The sequence below is a fragment of the Heptranchias perlo genome, chromosome 10 (assembly GCF_035084215.1).
Source record: "Heptranchias perlo isolate sHepPer1 chromosome 10, sHepPer1.hap1, whole genome shotgun sequence".
In the NCBI taxonomy this organism is placed as follows: Eukaryota; Metazoa; Chordata; class Chondrichthyes; order Hexanchiformes; family Hexanchidae; genus Heptranchias; species Heptranchias perlo.
This window is the reverse complement of record NC_090334.1, coordinates 34,140,229-34,155,720: the sequence shown is the minus strand read 5'-3', so window position 1 is coordinate 34,155,720 and position 15,492 is coordinate 34,140,229. Positions and strand designations below refer to the sequence as shown.

The 15,492-nt window shown below is 41.1% G+C and overlaps 1 protein-coding gene across 3 annotated transcripts in view; it reads right to left on the bottom strand.

The window, feature by feature from the left end:
- The window catches only part of LOC137326390 (neuronal PAS domain-containing protein 3), a 919,339-nt gene that overhangs the window by 12,135 nt on the left and 891,712 nt on the right, over nt 1-15,492 (bottom strand). For all 3 annotated transcript variants that reach the window (XM_067991429.1, XM_067991431.1, XM_067991432.1), the window contains exon 10: nt 4,168-4,315. In XM_067991429.1, the coding sequence (XP_067847530.1) occupies nt 4,168-4,315 (148 nt within the window). The remainder of the gene's footprint in view (nt 1-4,167; nt 4,316-15,492) is intronic.

The following is a 15,492-nucleotide window of genomic DNA, read 5'->3' as shown; positions in this document are numbered from 1 at the left end:
ATCTGCAGTAGTTTGGTCCATTTAAATGAGCTGGAACATGACGCTCACAGCAACAAATGGCAACTGTTTAGGAGAGCGCTATGCCTGAACGCTTTGTAATTACATCTTCAGGTTGCATGTTAGGGGCTAATTCCATTAGTATCTTCTTAAGATCACTTCACCTAGTATTCAACAACCTTATGGCTAATTTTCTCTCCTCTTCTCCTGAAAGCAGCCATTTGTGCAGTCACTTTGTTTAAGGCCGTCAGTCCTCCACAGCCTCAACCAAAGGGTCATTCCTCAAGTATGTGCCTAAACAGCAGGGTATTCAACTGTGTGAGGCACCACAGGCAAGTCTGTCCCAACCTTATGTCTAATTATGCACCTTCCAGCAGGAGGCATTGAATAGGAATCAGCAGTGAAAATACTGATTGATTTCTTTCCTCCCTTGCACAGGGACACTGAGTTAGTGTCCCCACCTTTGCCCTAGCTGAGATTAGCTAACTCCCTGCTTTGTAGGGTTTAGGGCTCCATCTCATGGTGCAGTTGCCCAATAAGTCATTATGGGAGCTCTCACAATTTAAAAAAAACAGTTTCTCTATTTTTTTCCTCTCTTCCCCCAACTCAAAGTTAGCCTCCTGCATTGGTGATATTCTTGACTGGCAGGTCTTAGCTCAAATAAATTTATCTGGATACTATTAAAGGTGCACTTTGGATGGACAAGGCGCTTTCCCTGGGTAGATTTCCCAGTTGTCAAGAGAAAAGTTAAGCAAGACCAACAAACCTGAGTCCACACCTTAGTCTGACTGGGATTCAGACTTGGATTGCTTAGTTAAGAGAGCAGACTCAGATCTCCTGTTAAAGGATAAAACTGAGGTTTGACCTTGGATGTCCAAATTAAGGGAGGGAACTAGATGTATATTTGGATCTGCTTGTTAAGGTAAGGTCCAACGCTCGAGTGTCTTGGGTATGGAGCTGCTGCTTCACGACTTGTTTTTTTTAGATTCATGGAGAATTTACTGATTAGAATCTCTTAATTAAATATCTTACTGCTTTCATCATTTTTTTAGTGTATTATAAATACCCCCCCATCGCTGTGCCATGTACCATACCCTAGTCAACAGTGTGGCTAGTGAGAGGCTCCCTGGTTTCTGCCTATGCTGCTCTATAAGCAGTCGCTTAGAGCTAAGTAAGAGCAGCTCTAAATAAAATCACCCACTGATTTTCCTCTTCTCTTTCTGGGAAGTGTCTGGCTTCCACTTGGCATCTCTTAATCATTTGGTCATAATCAAGAACTTATTGCTTGGCAGTCATGTATCCTATCTCACCACTCTTGGACCCAGTATGGCAGTTCAGTAAATTACTACACACTAAGTCACCACATCATTTTCATTTTAACTGAAGTAATTTAACAGGTCGTATCAACTTGAGCAGCTCAGTCTGCTCCACGATTTATATTTGTACGATCTTCAAACTAATAAAGGATAATGAAATATAAGGAAAATAAATGACGAGGCATCAATTTATTCACAAATACCAAAATAAAATGAAAACAGGAAATTATTTTTTACGTTATACATGAATCATGGTGGAGATGGTATTAAAATTATATTTATAACATACCATACTTTTTGTAGGTTTTTCTTTGAGTCTATTTCTAACCATATTGTTTCTATTTTCCTCTGTAGTTGTGTGTTGTACCCAGTTCTGGTTCCACCTCCTCCTTCAGCTTGGGAGCCAAATAATTTGAGTTGTGCACTTCTTGTTGCCATCAGTACTGCTCTGTAATTGGCTAACAAGAGGCACATTTTTGTGATGCCCAGCAGGTCTGCCTAAGTTTCCTTTGGCACTTAAATCAGATCACTTCACTGTCAGAGTGCTGTACTTATTGACCTGGATAAAAACTAGGGAAAACTTCCCCGATAAGGGCAGCTCAATTTTAATCAAAGCAGGAAATCAAACTTTGGCCTTCAACAACAACTTGTATTTATATAGCGCCTTTAACAAAGTAAAATGTCCCAAGGCGCTTAAACAGGAATGCTTCAGACAAAATTTGACACCGAGCCACATAAAGAGATATTAAGACAGGTGACCAAAAGAGGTAGATTTTAAGGAGCATCTTAAAGGAGCAGCCAGTGGTGGAGAAGCGGAGAGGTTTAGGAGGGAATTCCAGACTTAGGGCCAGCAGTTGAAGGCATGGCCGCCAATGGTGGAGCGAAGGAAATCGAGGATGCGCAAGAAGCCAAAATTGGAGGAGCGCAGAGATCTTGGAGGGTTGTAAGACTGGAAGAGGTTACAGAGCTAGGGAGGGGCGAGGCCATTAAGGGATTTGAACATAAGGATGAGAATTTTAAAATTGAGGTGTTGCCGGAATGGGAGCCAATGTAGGTCAGCGAGCACAGGGGTGACGGATGAGCGGGACTTGGTGCGAGTTGGGATACGGGCAGCAGAATTGGGCCTCCAGCTCTTTAATGCAAGTGCAACGGGGCAGATTTATAATTTCAATTCCCGTAGAATCTAAGACGAGAGATTATCAGCACATAATGCAATGCAGCGTGATACTCGTGGAAGTTTATAATTTTCTTAATTTGCCTGGCTTATGACTATGTTGTATGTTTACCATAACAGTATTGTGGGATTAATCTGGTGGTAGTAAAACACCTCGCCAAATGTTATGTGACCAGTAATTATCTCTGTGTTGTTACAGATTTTGTAGGATATGTAAAAATGCTGAGAGGCCAGATGTTGCCTCAGCTGTTGCAGATTTTTTGCATGTTGCTAGTGTTTTAGGACAGAGCTATCTGTAATTGAGAGATTGCAATAAATTAACTGATCCCACAAAGTTCTTGTACCACACAATCATGTGTTGTGGGTCACTGTTGTTTGCATCATTCTTTGCAGAACCTAGCAGACTATCTTACCTCGACAAATTCCATACCTTTTGCAAACATTTGTAACAAGGGAAATTGCGCAAAATGTTTCCCAGAAGCCACAAGATAGTTTTTGCAAGAACTGTTGTTTACTTTCAGAACTGCTTGAGGAGCCAAGTGTTGTGTAGCAGCTTTCAAATTCTGATTAATACAGTACGTGTGTACTCTGGTATTGCCCAGCATGAAAAGAAATCGTAAACTTAACTGGCTATATATATATAGATATAAAGCTCTTAAGTAGTGAGAATCATCGTTGATTGGCTTTGATAATTTAATTACCAGTTCACTGGATTAGTCAACGGAAAAGCAAAGAGTGGTTTGATAACAATAATAACGCCTTTAACATAAAAATAATCCCAAGAAGCTTTAGACAGAAAATTAAATAGATAAAAGTAATAAAGGAGCAAACACCAAGCCATGGTAGGAGAGTTAGACGAGGTGACCTATTTTTTCAACAACTATGGAATTTACGAATAATATTCAGAAACACTTGTCAACAAACTAGTCAATAAAAATCTGACAAGAGAAAGAATGGCTGTTGCTTTTATACAATGTCAACAAATAAAACTAATTGTCAAATTCATCAACACATTTTGTTTATGGCAGAAATTTGCTAAATGGTTTTCTGACTTCGTATATACTGTAAAAAGAACTGCTGAAAGATGTTGATAAATCTTTTGGATAGCACAATAATATTTGACAAAACATAGACATTAATGAACCTGAACAACAATCTTTCAATCTATTGACTAACTTAATTAACAACGTACAGAAATACTGGGGATTATTTTAACCTCACCCCCCTCTACGGTAAAATGACCGATATGCTGCCCGTTTTACACCATCCCAATTTTACTATCTATTTAGTAAAATTGGGCAGGGTGTAAAACTGACGGCCGATCCGATCCCGTCAGGGCAGGTAATGTTAAAGTTACCCCCACTGTATCAACTTCTTGTAAATACAGCCATTTTGTAACATGTAGTCCAATTGTGAGAATTGGTGGAAGGTTGATGTAAATGGTTTTTAAAGGCACAAGTGGCTTAATAGTGTGTGAGTGGTATATATGAAAAATATAAACAATAGCATTCTTCAATATGTGTGCATAAGATATCTAATGTTTTTAAACACCAAATTAGAGCAGATACTGGAGGCATTTTCTCCATGGAACTTTTAAATAATGAGCAACAAAACACATTTCTTTGCACGATTGCATTTAGAAAAAGAAAATCTATATTTGGACAGGAGTGATTATCTTACCTTAGAACATAATTGACCCAGATGACATTTTTCTCATTGGCATTTTTTGCATTGAACGCAATAGTGGCACTGGACTGGATCCAAATATAGCCTCCATTTTTCTGCAGCCAGCGATAGTACTTTGTTACACATTGGCCCTTATTCAATACTGAACAAAAGAGATCAATTTCTATTAGCAAGAGCAGTAATGTAGAAGAGACAATTATTGTTAGCTATGTTACACAAAGCATACCCATACACTCTTTCATGGTGAGTAAACAACTTGCTCCCATGTATCTTCCACTCTTAAGGAGGTCACCATGATGCGCACAAGAGCAGACTGGAGTGACTTGTCCTCAGCTGTCTCTCACTGCTGCCATCTACAGAAGGGCAGTTTTTCTCTTGACAGTGCTTTTGAGATCAGGAAGTTAACATGTGAGGATTCAGAGATGCAGGTCTGCATCCTATCATTTCATAGCGTGTTGGTGCACTGCCGCACTACCCCATTAAGCATTATTCACTGGTTGCCAATTGTACATTGTAACATTGAGAAACTTAGCCACAAAGAAAGATTACTACTTCTAGTTATCTGACTAAATGTGGTAAGAACGTAGTTGATAAATATTTAATCACTTCTTTTTGCTCTGCGATCTGTAGTATGTTTTACAGAAGTTGTAAAGGAACACCTTAAATATTAGCAATTGTGCATTATTACAAGTATTGGCATTAGATGCATTATTTCATGAAAGAAATAATTGTAATTGCTCAAGCCTGTTGTCATTTGACTAAATATATTCAAACAGCAGTTAATATGAAATTTATAGAAGAATGCCACAATTAATTCTGAAGCATCCATAGCAGATTTTCAATAACATGATAACATTCTTATTACAAAACTTGACCACGAGGGGGTGCATTTATCTCACTAGACTAATCACTCCAGAAGGTCTGTGGAATGTATAACTGCTATACTTCTGTTAAAATGAAGAAACTCTAATTACAGTAATAAATCTGATCATCTTAGCTGTGAAATGGTTTTGTCAACTGATACATATTTCCATTAATCATTTGCAGCTATAAATTAGAACAAGATGGAATGTTTCAGAGCAACATATTTCATTTACCAGTGTGTTCAATCTGTCTGTTTAATTGCAACTAATAAGTGTCAAATGTACAACTACTGTAAAAATTTTGTGCAAAGAAACTGAAAAGAGCATATTCATCTTTGATAATGATTTTCAAGAAAAAAATTGGGTTAATCTTCTAGGTTGCTGGTCAATAAAATTAATGGATCAGCTACTAAAGAATTTGCATAAACGATAAACACAGCTACAACAATAATTGAAATTCATATGAAAATGCTTCTTGTAAAATGAACCTACACTCAGTAAACTGATCTGAGTGCGCAATCAGGCTTACCTTTACCATTCTTGGTTACACTTCCTAATGGCGAATATTTCAATAACAAGATTCCACCAAAACTAAATGTAGATTGCGATTTTGGGCACTGAAATTATAAAATGGACCCTGTGCTTTACTCTTAACTTACATACACTGACGAACTAATGATATACCATCTTGACAACCTAATTCTGTGACTATTGTGAATGCTATTTATTGACAAAACTTAACAAGTGGGTTCCTTTTCATCATTCTTTTCATAACATCTGTTACATTATATCTGGTCAAAAAAGTAAAAGCCCATGAGATCCAAGGGAAAGTGGCAAGTTGGTTCAGTGGCAGGAAGCAAAGGGTAATGGTTGACGGGTGTTTTTGCGACTGGAAGGCTGTATCCAGTGGGGTCCTGCAAGGCTCAGTACTAGGTCCCTTGCTTTTTGTGGTATACATTAATGATTTGGACTTGAATGTGGGGGGCTTGATCAAGAAGTTTGCAGATGATACAAAAATTGGCCGTGTGGTTGAAGTGAGGAGGAAAGCTGTAGACTGCAGGAAGATATCAATGGACTGGTCAGGTGGGCAGAAAAGTGGCAAATGGAATTCAATCTAGAGAAGTGTGAGGTAATAAATTTGGGGAGGACAAACAAGGCAAGGGAATACACAATAAATGGGAGGATACTGAGAAGTGTAGAGGAACAAAGGGACCTTGGAGGGCATGTCCACAGATCCCTGAAGGTAGCAGGACAGGTAGATAAGATGGTTAAAAAGGCATATGGGATACTTTTCTTTATTAGTCGAGGCATAGAATATAAGAGCAGGGAGGTTATGCGAGAACTGTATAAAACATTGGTTAGGCTACAGCTTGAGTACTGCGTACAATTCTGGTCACTGCATTACAGGAAAGATGTGATTGCACTGGAGAGGGTACAGGGGAGAATTATGAGGATGTTGCCAGGGCTGGAGAATTTTAGCTATAAGGAAAGATTGGATAGGCTGGGATTGTTTTCTTTGGAACAGAGGATGCTGAGGGGTGATTTAATTGAGATGTATAAAATTATGAGGGGCCTAGGTAGAGTGGGATAGGAAAGATCTATTTCCCTTAGCAGAGGGGTCAGTGATCAGGGGGCATAGATTTAAAGTAATTGGTAGAAGGATTAGACAGGAGCGGAGGAGAAATTTTTTCACCCAGAGGGTGGTGTGGGTCTGGAACTCACTGCCTGAAAGGGTGGTACAGGCAGTAACCCTCAACTCATTTAAAAAGTACTTGGATGTGAACTTGAAGTGCTACAGGGCTATGGACCAAGTGCTGGAAAGTGGGATTAAGCTGGATAGTTCTTCTTCGGCCAGTACAGACACGATGGGCCGAATGGCCTCCTTCTGTGCCGTAACTTTCTATGATTCTACGGTACACAATAAACTAAACTACCTTGTAATTCACCTGAAAACACAGCCTTATTATAGGCGATACAATTTCAAAGTTTGCAGATGACAGGAAACTTGGAAATGTAGTAAACAATGTGGAGGATCATAACAGACTTCAGGAGGACTGGTGAGATGGGCAGACACATGGCAGATGAAATTTAACGCAGAGAAGTGTGAAGTGATGCATTTTGGTAGGAAGAATGAGGAGAGGCAATATAAACTAAATGGTACAATTTTAAAGGAAGTGCTGGAACTGAGAGAACTGGGGTGTACATACACAAACGTTTGAAGGTGACAGGACAAATTAAGAAGGCTGTTAAAAAAGCACATGGGATCCTGGGCTTTATTAATAGAGGGATAGTGTACAAAAGCAAGGAAGTTATGCTAAACATTTCTGAAACACTGGTTAGGCCTCAGCTGGAGTATTGTGTTCAATTCTGGGCACCACACTTTAGGAAGAATGTCAAGGCCTTAGAGAGGGTGCAGAAGAGATTTACTAGAATGGTACCAGGAATGAGGGACTTCAGTTATGTGGAGAGACTGGAAAAGTTGGGGTTGTTCTCCTTAGAACAGAGAAGGTTAAGGGGAGATTTGATAGAGGATTTCAAAATCATGAACGGTTTTGACAGAGTAAATAAGAAGAAACTGTTTCCAGTGGCAGAGGGGTCAGTAACCAGAGGACACAGATTTAAGGTGATCGGCAAAAGAACCAGAGGTGACATGAGGAAACATTTTTATTACTCAGCCAGTTGTAATGATCTAGAATGAACTGCCTGAAAGGGTGGTGGAAGCAGATTTAATAGTAACTTTTAAAAGGGAATTGGATTGAGTCACAGAATCATAGAAAGTTACAGTACAGAAGGAGGCTAATTGGCCCATCGTGTCTGTGCCAGCCGAAAAAGAGCTATCCAGCTTAATCCTACTTTCCAGCACTTGGTCCGTAGCCCTGTAGGTTACGGCATTTCAAGTGCACATCCAAGTACTTTTTAAATGAGTTGAGGGTTTCTGCCTCTACTACCCTTTCAGGCAGTGAGTTCCAGACCCCCCACCACCCTCTGGGTGAAAAAATTTCTCCACAGCTCCTCTCTAACCCTTCTACCAATTACTTTAAATCTATGCCCTCTGGTCATTGACCCGTCTGCTAAGGGAAATAGGTCCTCCCTATCCACTGTATCTAGTCCCGTCATAATTTTATATACCTTAATTAAATCTCCCCTCAGCCTCCTTTGTTCCAAAGAAGACAACCCCAGCCTATCCAATCTTTCCTCATAGCTAAAATTCTCCAGTCCTGACAACATCCTCGTAAATCTCCTCTGTACTCTCTCTCGTGCAATCACATCTTTCCTGTAATGTGCTGACCACAACTGTACGCAGTACTCAAGCTGTGGCCTAACCAATATTTTATACAGTTCTAGTATAACCTCCCTGCTCTTATATTCTATGCCTCGGCTAATAAAGGAAAGTATCCCGTATGCCTTATCTACCTGTCCTGCTACCTTCAGGGATCTATGGACACGCACTCCAAGGTTCCTTTGTTCCTCTACACCTCTCAGTATCCTCCCATTTATTGAGTATTCCCTTGCCTTGTTTGCCCTCCCCAAATGCATTACCTCACACTTCTCTAGATTGAATTCCATTTGTCATTTTTCTGCCCACCTGACCAGTCCATTGATATCTTCCTGCAGTCTACAGCTTTCCTCCTCACTATCAACCACACGGCCATTTTTTGTATCATCTGCAAACTTCTTGATCAAGTCCCCCCACATTCAAGTCCAAATCATTAATACATACCACAAAAAGCAAGGGACCTAGTACTGAGCCTTGCGGAACCCCACTGGAAACAGCCTTTCCAGACGCAAAAACACCCATCAACCATCAGCTTTTGCTTCCTGCCACTGAGCCAATTTTGGATCAAACTAGCCACTTTCTCTTGGATCCCCCGGGCTTTTACTTTTTTGACTAGTCTGCCTTGTGAAACCTTGTCAAAAGCCTTGCTAAAATCCATGTACACTACATCAAACTCCTTACCCTCATCAACCCTCCTTGTTACCTCCTCAAAAAATTCAATCAAGTTAGTTGAAGGGAAAAAAAATCACAGGGCTATGAGGAAAGAGCAGGGGAATGGGACTATTTGGATAGCTCTTTCAAAGAGCCAGCACAGGCACAATGGGCCGAATGGCCTCCTCCTGTGCTGTACTCATTATGATACATGATTGGTAAACTTATACTTTGTGGCTTCAAGGATGTCATGTGACCAACTCATTCATGAATGTAACAGCTCCCGTTACCTGTCAGCTGAAGAGATTTTAAAACATCCTGCCTAATTTATTTTATGTATTCTTGAAAATACAGGTCAATTTGAAGCAGCTACAACTCTGGCGATGTTGTAAACTGAAGTGCCCCGCTTTGGAAGTTATCTCAAACTGTTACTATCTCAAACTAATCTGTAATTCCCTCACTGCCTTCTGCTGTTGTAGGTCCTGTGTGAGAACAATGTTAGTGAAATTCTACACTGCAAAACTTAGTGATATCAGGATATAGCAATGTCATCTTAGAACAATATTTAATTACTTCTTGCCATTTGGCAGGTTACTATAAATTTTGCCCCATTACCTTTTAGACTATCCAACCCATTCCCAAGCCTTGGCAAAAGTTCCCCACTGCCAAAGCTGGAGGGGCAGGGGGGAGGGTCAGGATCAGAACCCTGATATTTGGCTGCATTTAATTCAACAGCAAAGTCAAAAGCTGTAGCATGCCCGCTGTTAACACTGGTCCTGGTTGTCATCAGCTGGACGACACATCCCATTTTCACATAGCGATCATTTGACTTTATTAGCATTAACCTTCCACCAATGAAGATTGCAAATTCAAATCTTGGCTTTGACTGTTTGACTATGCTCCTGTGAAGTGCCTTGGAAAGTTTTACTACATTAAAGGCGCTATATAAATGCAAGTAGTTGTTGACTGGCATTCAAAGTTGCTTTTCCTTACTGGGTGGGTTCTCAGCGAGTCTGCTGAATGGGTCATTGTGTATCTATTTTAGGAGATAATTGGAGGGAAAAAATGAATGAAAACATTCCCATTAGAGAATGGATTTGCTGATGGTCATGAACAAGGGTGCAGCTACGACCAGAAGAACTGTTCAGCAAGATATAATTACAGAGTGCCAAAAAATAGTTTGCACATGCACACGTACTCACATATGCAAGTATATGTAGATTCACACAAACATGAATTCACTGTAGATAGCATGATATTAACTTTCAATTTACTTCTCAAAGAAACTGGTCAGGTGGACCTTTGATGTGATACAGTCTTCCATCTTAAGCAGAGATCAATTAAGCACAACGTAAATCTTTATGTCTCCACAATTATTCTTACGCTTTGAAGTTCTCAGGTTGAATAACAGCCACTATGATACCTGAGTGGCCGTCAGCCCAGCACAGTGATGCAGATGAGTCTGAAGAGGTGCTACAAAGTCTATGAGGGTGGGAGCAATAGATCATCATTTGGGTGGAGGTGATCTCCACAAGGTCAATATAGGTAAGAGGGAAATATCAGCCAGAGTTCACAGATGCTGTCTCCTTATTTCATTCACTACACTGGTGAGATTCCACTGGTCTTCCTCCTTACCACACCAGATGTCACCACATCGACCTCTATAAAGTTAGGGGAGTGTCAGTGCACCACCCAGTGATGCCATGCCACTATTCTAATGTGACCTTTAGAGGTCTCTGCAATGAGAATTCCTCCCAAAGCTTCTCAAAAAGTGATTTGTGAAATCTGCAAACGGACAAGAAATATACAATAAAATACTGTTGGATTCTGAATTTCACAATGTTATTACTTAGCAAAATTCTACTTCCACAATTATATTTCAATTTTCATATTTTCAATTTACATGTTGCACTAATTACTTTAGCATTTAAAAAAGAGCATTACTGCATTCTGATATTTCTCATATTGTGAAATCTGTTGTAAAGTTTCTAGTTATATAGTAAATACAGCTTAATCTTCAATATGCTGAAAACTATTTTGAATATACAGTAGAAATCTGCAATTAGCAAGCTATGGGCTAATTTAATTTTCACAATATTTGCACTATGGATATCCTCTCCACTTACCATGAAACTGTTATTTGGAATAAAGTTTTCTGTCAATCACTTCTTTGTGCTGTGTCTCATTTGTGGCAGATTTTTCATTCACATTTTGTGTAAAAGTTACACAAAAGACCTAGCTTGGCAGTGCAACCCGAACTTCTGGAATCGTGTGTCTCGTATAGCCTTCTTTTACCTTGTGAATTTTATCTTCATTTGCACACGATATGTATATATCATGTGATTCGGATGATAGCATTTCAAAAATACATATAGTGCACACTCAATTATCTGCATTCTTGATTATTTGGGAGACTTTTTGCAGATAAAGAGACACCAGCGGGAGTGTCAGCAGCCGGCAGTTTTTCTTCACTACCCTTGGTTGTTGTGTTTCTGTCAGCAAGATAAGCTGATGCTGGAACAGCTGATCTATCAGCTGATCAACTGTCTCAAAACTCCGCTGTGCATCTGCCGGTAACTCCAGCCATCCAACCCACCACGAGCCCAAGACAGTTGGCCAAAAATGCTCCCTTGACGGGGAGCCACAGCCACAGGCTCCCAGCTATAGAAGTGAGTGCTGAAGACAGCATCTGCTCATCTTCAGCGATCCTGTTGGCAGCCTCCATTTCGCTGATCTCAGTGAAGCTGCCGACTTTAAAATCAACGGAGTGTGTTGAATGTAACACCAGCTGGAGCATGTTTAAATAGGCAGGCACTGTACGGAATCTCAGCAGAGGCTGTGAGGGTGAGTGTTTGTAGCTTTTAATGCTCACCTCTGTAGCTGGCAGGAGCAGTGCAATGGAAGTGAGTGGTGTTGGAAAAGACCGAAGTCAACAAATGGGAACAGGCAGCACATTCATTGCAACAATCACCTGTGCAAATTGTGGACTCCTGATTATCCGCCAATTTCCATTATGGGAGGGGGGGGGGGTCCTACCCATTATGGTCAGTGATCGAGATTCCACTGTATATATTATTTGTCATAAGCTCTAACAACCATTTAGAAATGATGTTTTTTCTATCTAGTGCAGTGACATAATACCACTGACACAACTTTTATATATTTATAAATAGTGGATCTCCAATGCCGCTGCTCACAGTTAGTCAGAGGAGCGGTTCTTTTACCTGTCTCTATCATATTCATGTTGCTGATTTTCTCTCTGCCTTGTCTCTGTATCATCTTCAACTGCCGTGCATCTCTTCTCATACTGGGAGGGAAGTGCCAGCTGGTCGGTGGAGGGGGGGGGGGGGGGTGGGAGATAAAGCACTAACAATGTATTTGTACATCATCCGTTCCCTTTAGTCCGCGATCATCATTATGCGCTCTCTCTTTCACCAGAATCAGGTGGGGAAACCAAAGGCAGACACTTAGTTCGGGGGGGGGGGGGAGGAGGGATGATGGCAGCAAAGGCAGGGGCCCGATGCCTGTAGTGGCAGCAGCAGTGGTGGTGAGGAACAGCGGGGGCAGACATCAATCAGTCAAAAACTGTAAGAATTATAATTTTGAATTTAAAAAATACATTTTCAAAATACTTAAGGGCAAGAAAGGGGTGGGGGAATGATTAAAGAATGAACTTGCATTTATACAGCACCTCTCACGGCCTCAGCACATTTGAAAGCACTTTACAGCCAATTAAGTATGCTTTGTGTTGTCACTGTTGTAATGTAGAGAAACACAGCAGCCAATTTGCGCACACAGCAAGATCCCGCAAACTGCAATGAGTTAAACGACCAATTAAACTGTTTTAGTGGTGTTGGTTGAGGGATAAATATTGGCCAGCACACGGGGAGAACTCCGTGGCTTTTCTTCGAAATAGTGCCACGGAATCTTTTACATCCATCTGAGAGGACAGACGGGGCCTCAGTTCAACATCTCATCCGAAAGGCGGCACCTCCGACAGTGCAGCACTCCCTCGGTACTCCATTGGAGTATCAGCCGAGATTATATCTCTGGAGTGGGGCTTGAACCCACGACCTTCTGACTCAGAGGCGAATTTGCTACCATTGAGTCACGGCTGACACAAATCTGCAATATTAATGCTGCTGGTTTTGCTGGTAGATGACTCCAGCGGGAGCCTAAAAAATAAATGCAAATCGGGGACCCATGATGTACAGAATTTTTTTATTCATTCATGGGATGTGGGCGTTGCTAGCAAGGCCAGCATTTATTGCCCATTCCTAATTGCCCTTGAGAAGATGATGGTGAGCCGCCTTCTTGAACCGCTGCAGTCTGTATGGTGAAGGTACTCCCACAGTGCTGTTAGGTAGGGAGTTCCAGGATATTGAACCAGCGACGATGAAGGAATGGTGATATATTTCCAAGTCAGGAGGGTGTGTGACTTGGAGGGGAACATGCAGGTGGTGGTGTTCCCATGCATCTACTGCCAGGCAAACCTGCTGGGAAGCTAGCGAGGCCCCCCGCTAAGGTATGTTATAAAAACTTTTCTTACTGGAGCCCAGAGGAGCAGGACTAGCCCCGAGACCCATGTGTAAATCCGCCCCTGTGGGTGCTCAGTGGGGGCCCGAGGGAGAAAACAGGCCTTCTAAATTCCACGCATGGTGGAAGGCTTCAGTTTTGGTGCAAAATCCAGCTATCTCCTACGTTGATTGGACCTGCTGGCTGGAATTACCCACTCTCCCTCTGTTGATTTTTTAGTGGGATGGGGCAGGACAAGACCCTCTGCTGCATCTCCACCCATTTTTATGTTCTGCTGGTTTTCTGACAGAAGTGACAAGTCACAAGCATGTATGTTGCAATAATATTCAAAGCACAGAAATGCATCAGTGGACATATTTTACACCCTTTTTTCCCTAGCAGTGCTGGACTCCAGAGGCCCTGTCCCTCCCTGGCATCGAGCATTACTATGGAATGCCTGGAAAGCCTGTGCCCCTCAGCAGGGCTTTGGCATGATTTTCAAAAAAAAAGTTAATTTAATCTTCAACCGGCACCATAGAGGCTACTGACCACACAAAACTGTGGTTGGTCTGGAGACCAACCGCAGCACATCTCTGCACTCCTGCAGGCATGCTCCCCATGGGGGAACACACATAAATGATGGAAATGGCCCCAAAGCAGGACATTCAGCCAGGGTGAGGGGTGCATCTTTGTGGTTGATGGAAGTCCTGCCTCAGTGAAGATGTGCCCCAATTCCACTATAGTGGAAACTCTAGCCTGCTCTGTTAACTTTAAGGACTGTGCAGAAAAACATTTCCATTGAAATAAACATGGTGAAAAAAATCCAGATTTCAGCTCAACTTTCTAAGCTTTGCCTGGCAGAAAATGGTGAGCGATGTTATCAACATCCTGTACAGCAGATCACAAGTGGGTTACATTGTAGATTTAACCCTAGATGTCAGCACAAACCAATCTGAGCTGTGAAGAAACACGTCTATTAAATTTTGTGAATCAACATAAATACATTAGGTGATTCTAAATGATGACATATTGTAATACTGATCTCTAATTGTATTGGTCAATGTCGGCCCATGTTAGTAAACAGCAGATGTTCCGAGGCTGTGATGTATCTGTCTAAATTGGTGCCTGCATCCCTTGAGAATTAATTTCCCTGCAATGTGACATACATGAATGGAAATGATGATTAAAAGGTTTGTGTATGACACTGTACCTGCATATAGCATTAATTATAGCCCAAACTTAAGCAATCCTAGAAATTACTGAGCAAAACAGTTTTCCAATGAAAGAAAAAGTCAAAGAGTTTAAAGGGTCTATAAATGGGAGCATGTTAATGGGAGCATGTTTACTTGCTGAGCTTGTTAATACTTTCCATGGTCATTTGTTCACAAGTTAATAAAATCTTGTGCATTACATTTCTGTAACCCTTTAACTGATTATTGAACCATGTCTTACATTTCTTTAATCAAACAGAAGAGCCAAGTTGTACATCTTCCTCACCTGTTTTTGTAAATAGCTTTCCCAGTGCCATGCACCATTCTGGTACTGAGAAAGAATGTGGGCAGCCTTTTCCTAGGTCACTGTCAAAGCCATTCTTGAGTCAACTGGTAGGATGTTCATGAGTGTGGGGAAGAAATGAGTTTACTTGCCCCTTTCTCTGAATTTTGTTCCCTTCCTGCCTGATTCTGGGGCAGGGCATTGACTCTGGCATCTCTGTCCAGTGAGGACATACCGGGTATGTAATTGAGGAAATAACTTGCGCCTAACACTGTACAGCAGAAAACATTAATGCACCAATAGACTGTGCTGCCATTCCCAAGTTTCTTCATTGTCAGTGATACCATTTTTAACTATAGCCAAAGCACTTCCACCATCAGGGATTTAGTAAAATATTTCTGCCTAAATTATAGAGCCATTTGTAAATAATTTCAGATATTTAACAGTTTTTTTTTCATCTTTTCTTCCCCTCATTTTAGGGCACCCAGCTTCTTGGACCTCTCATTATCCAAGATGGTA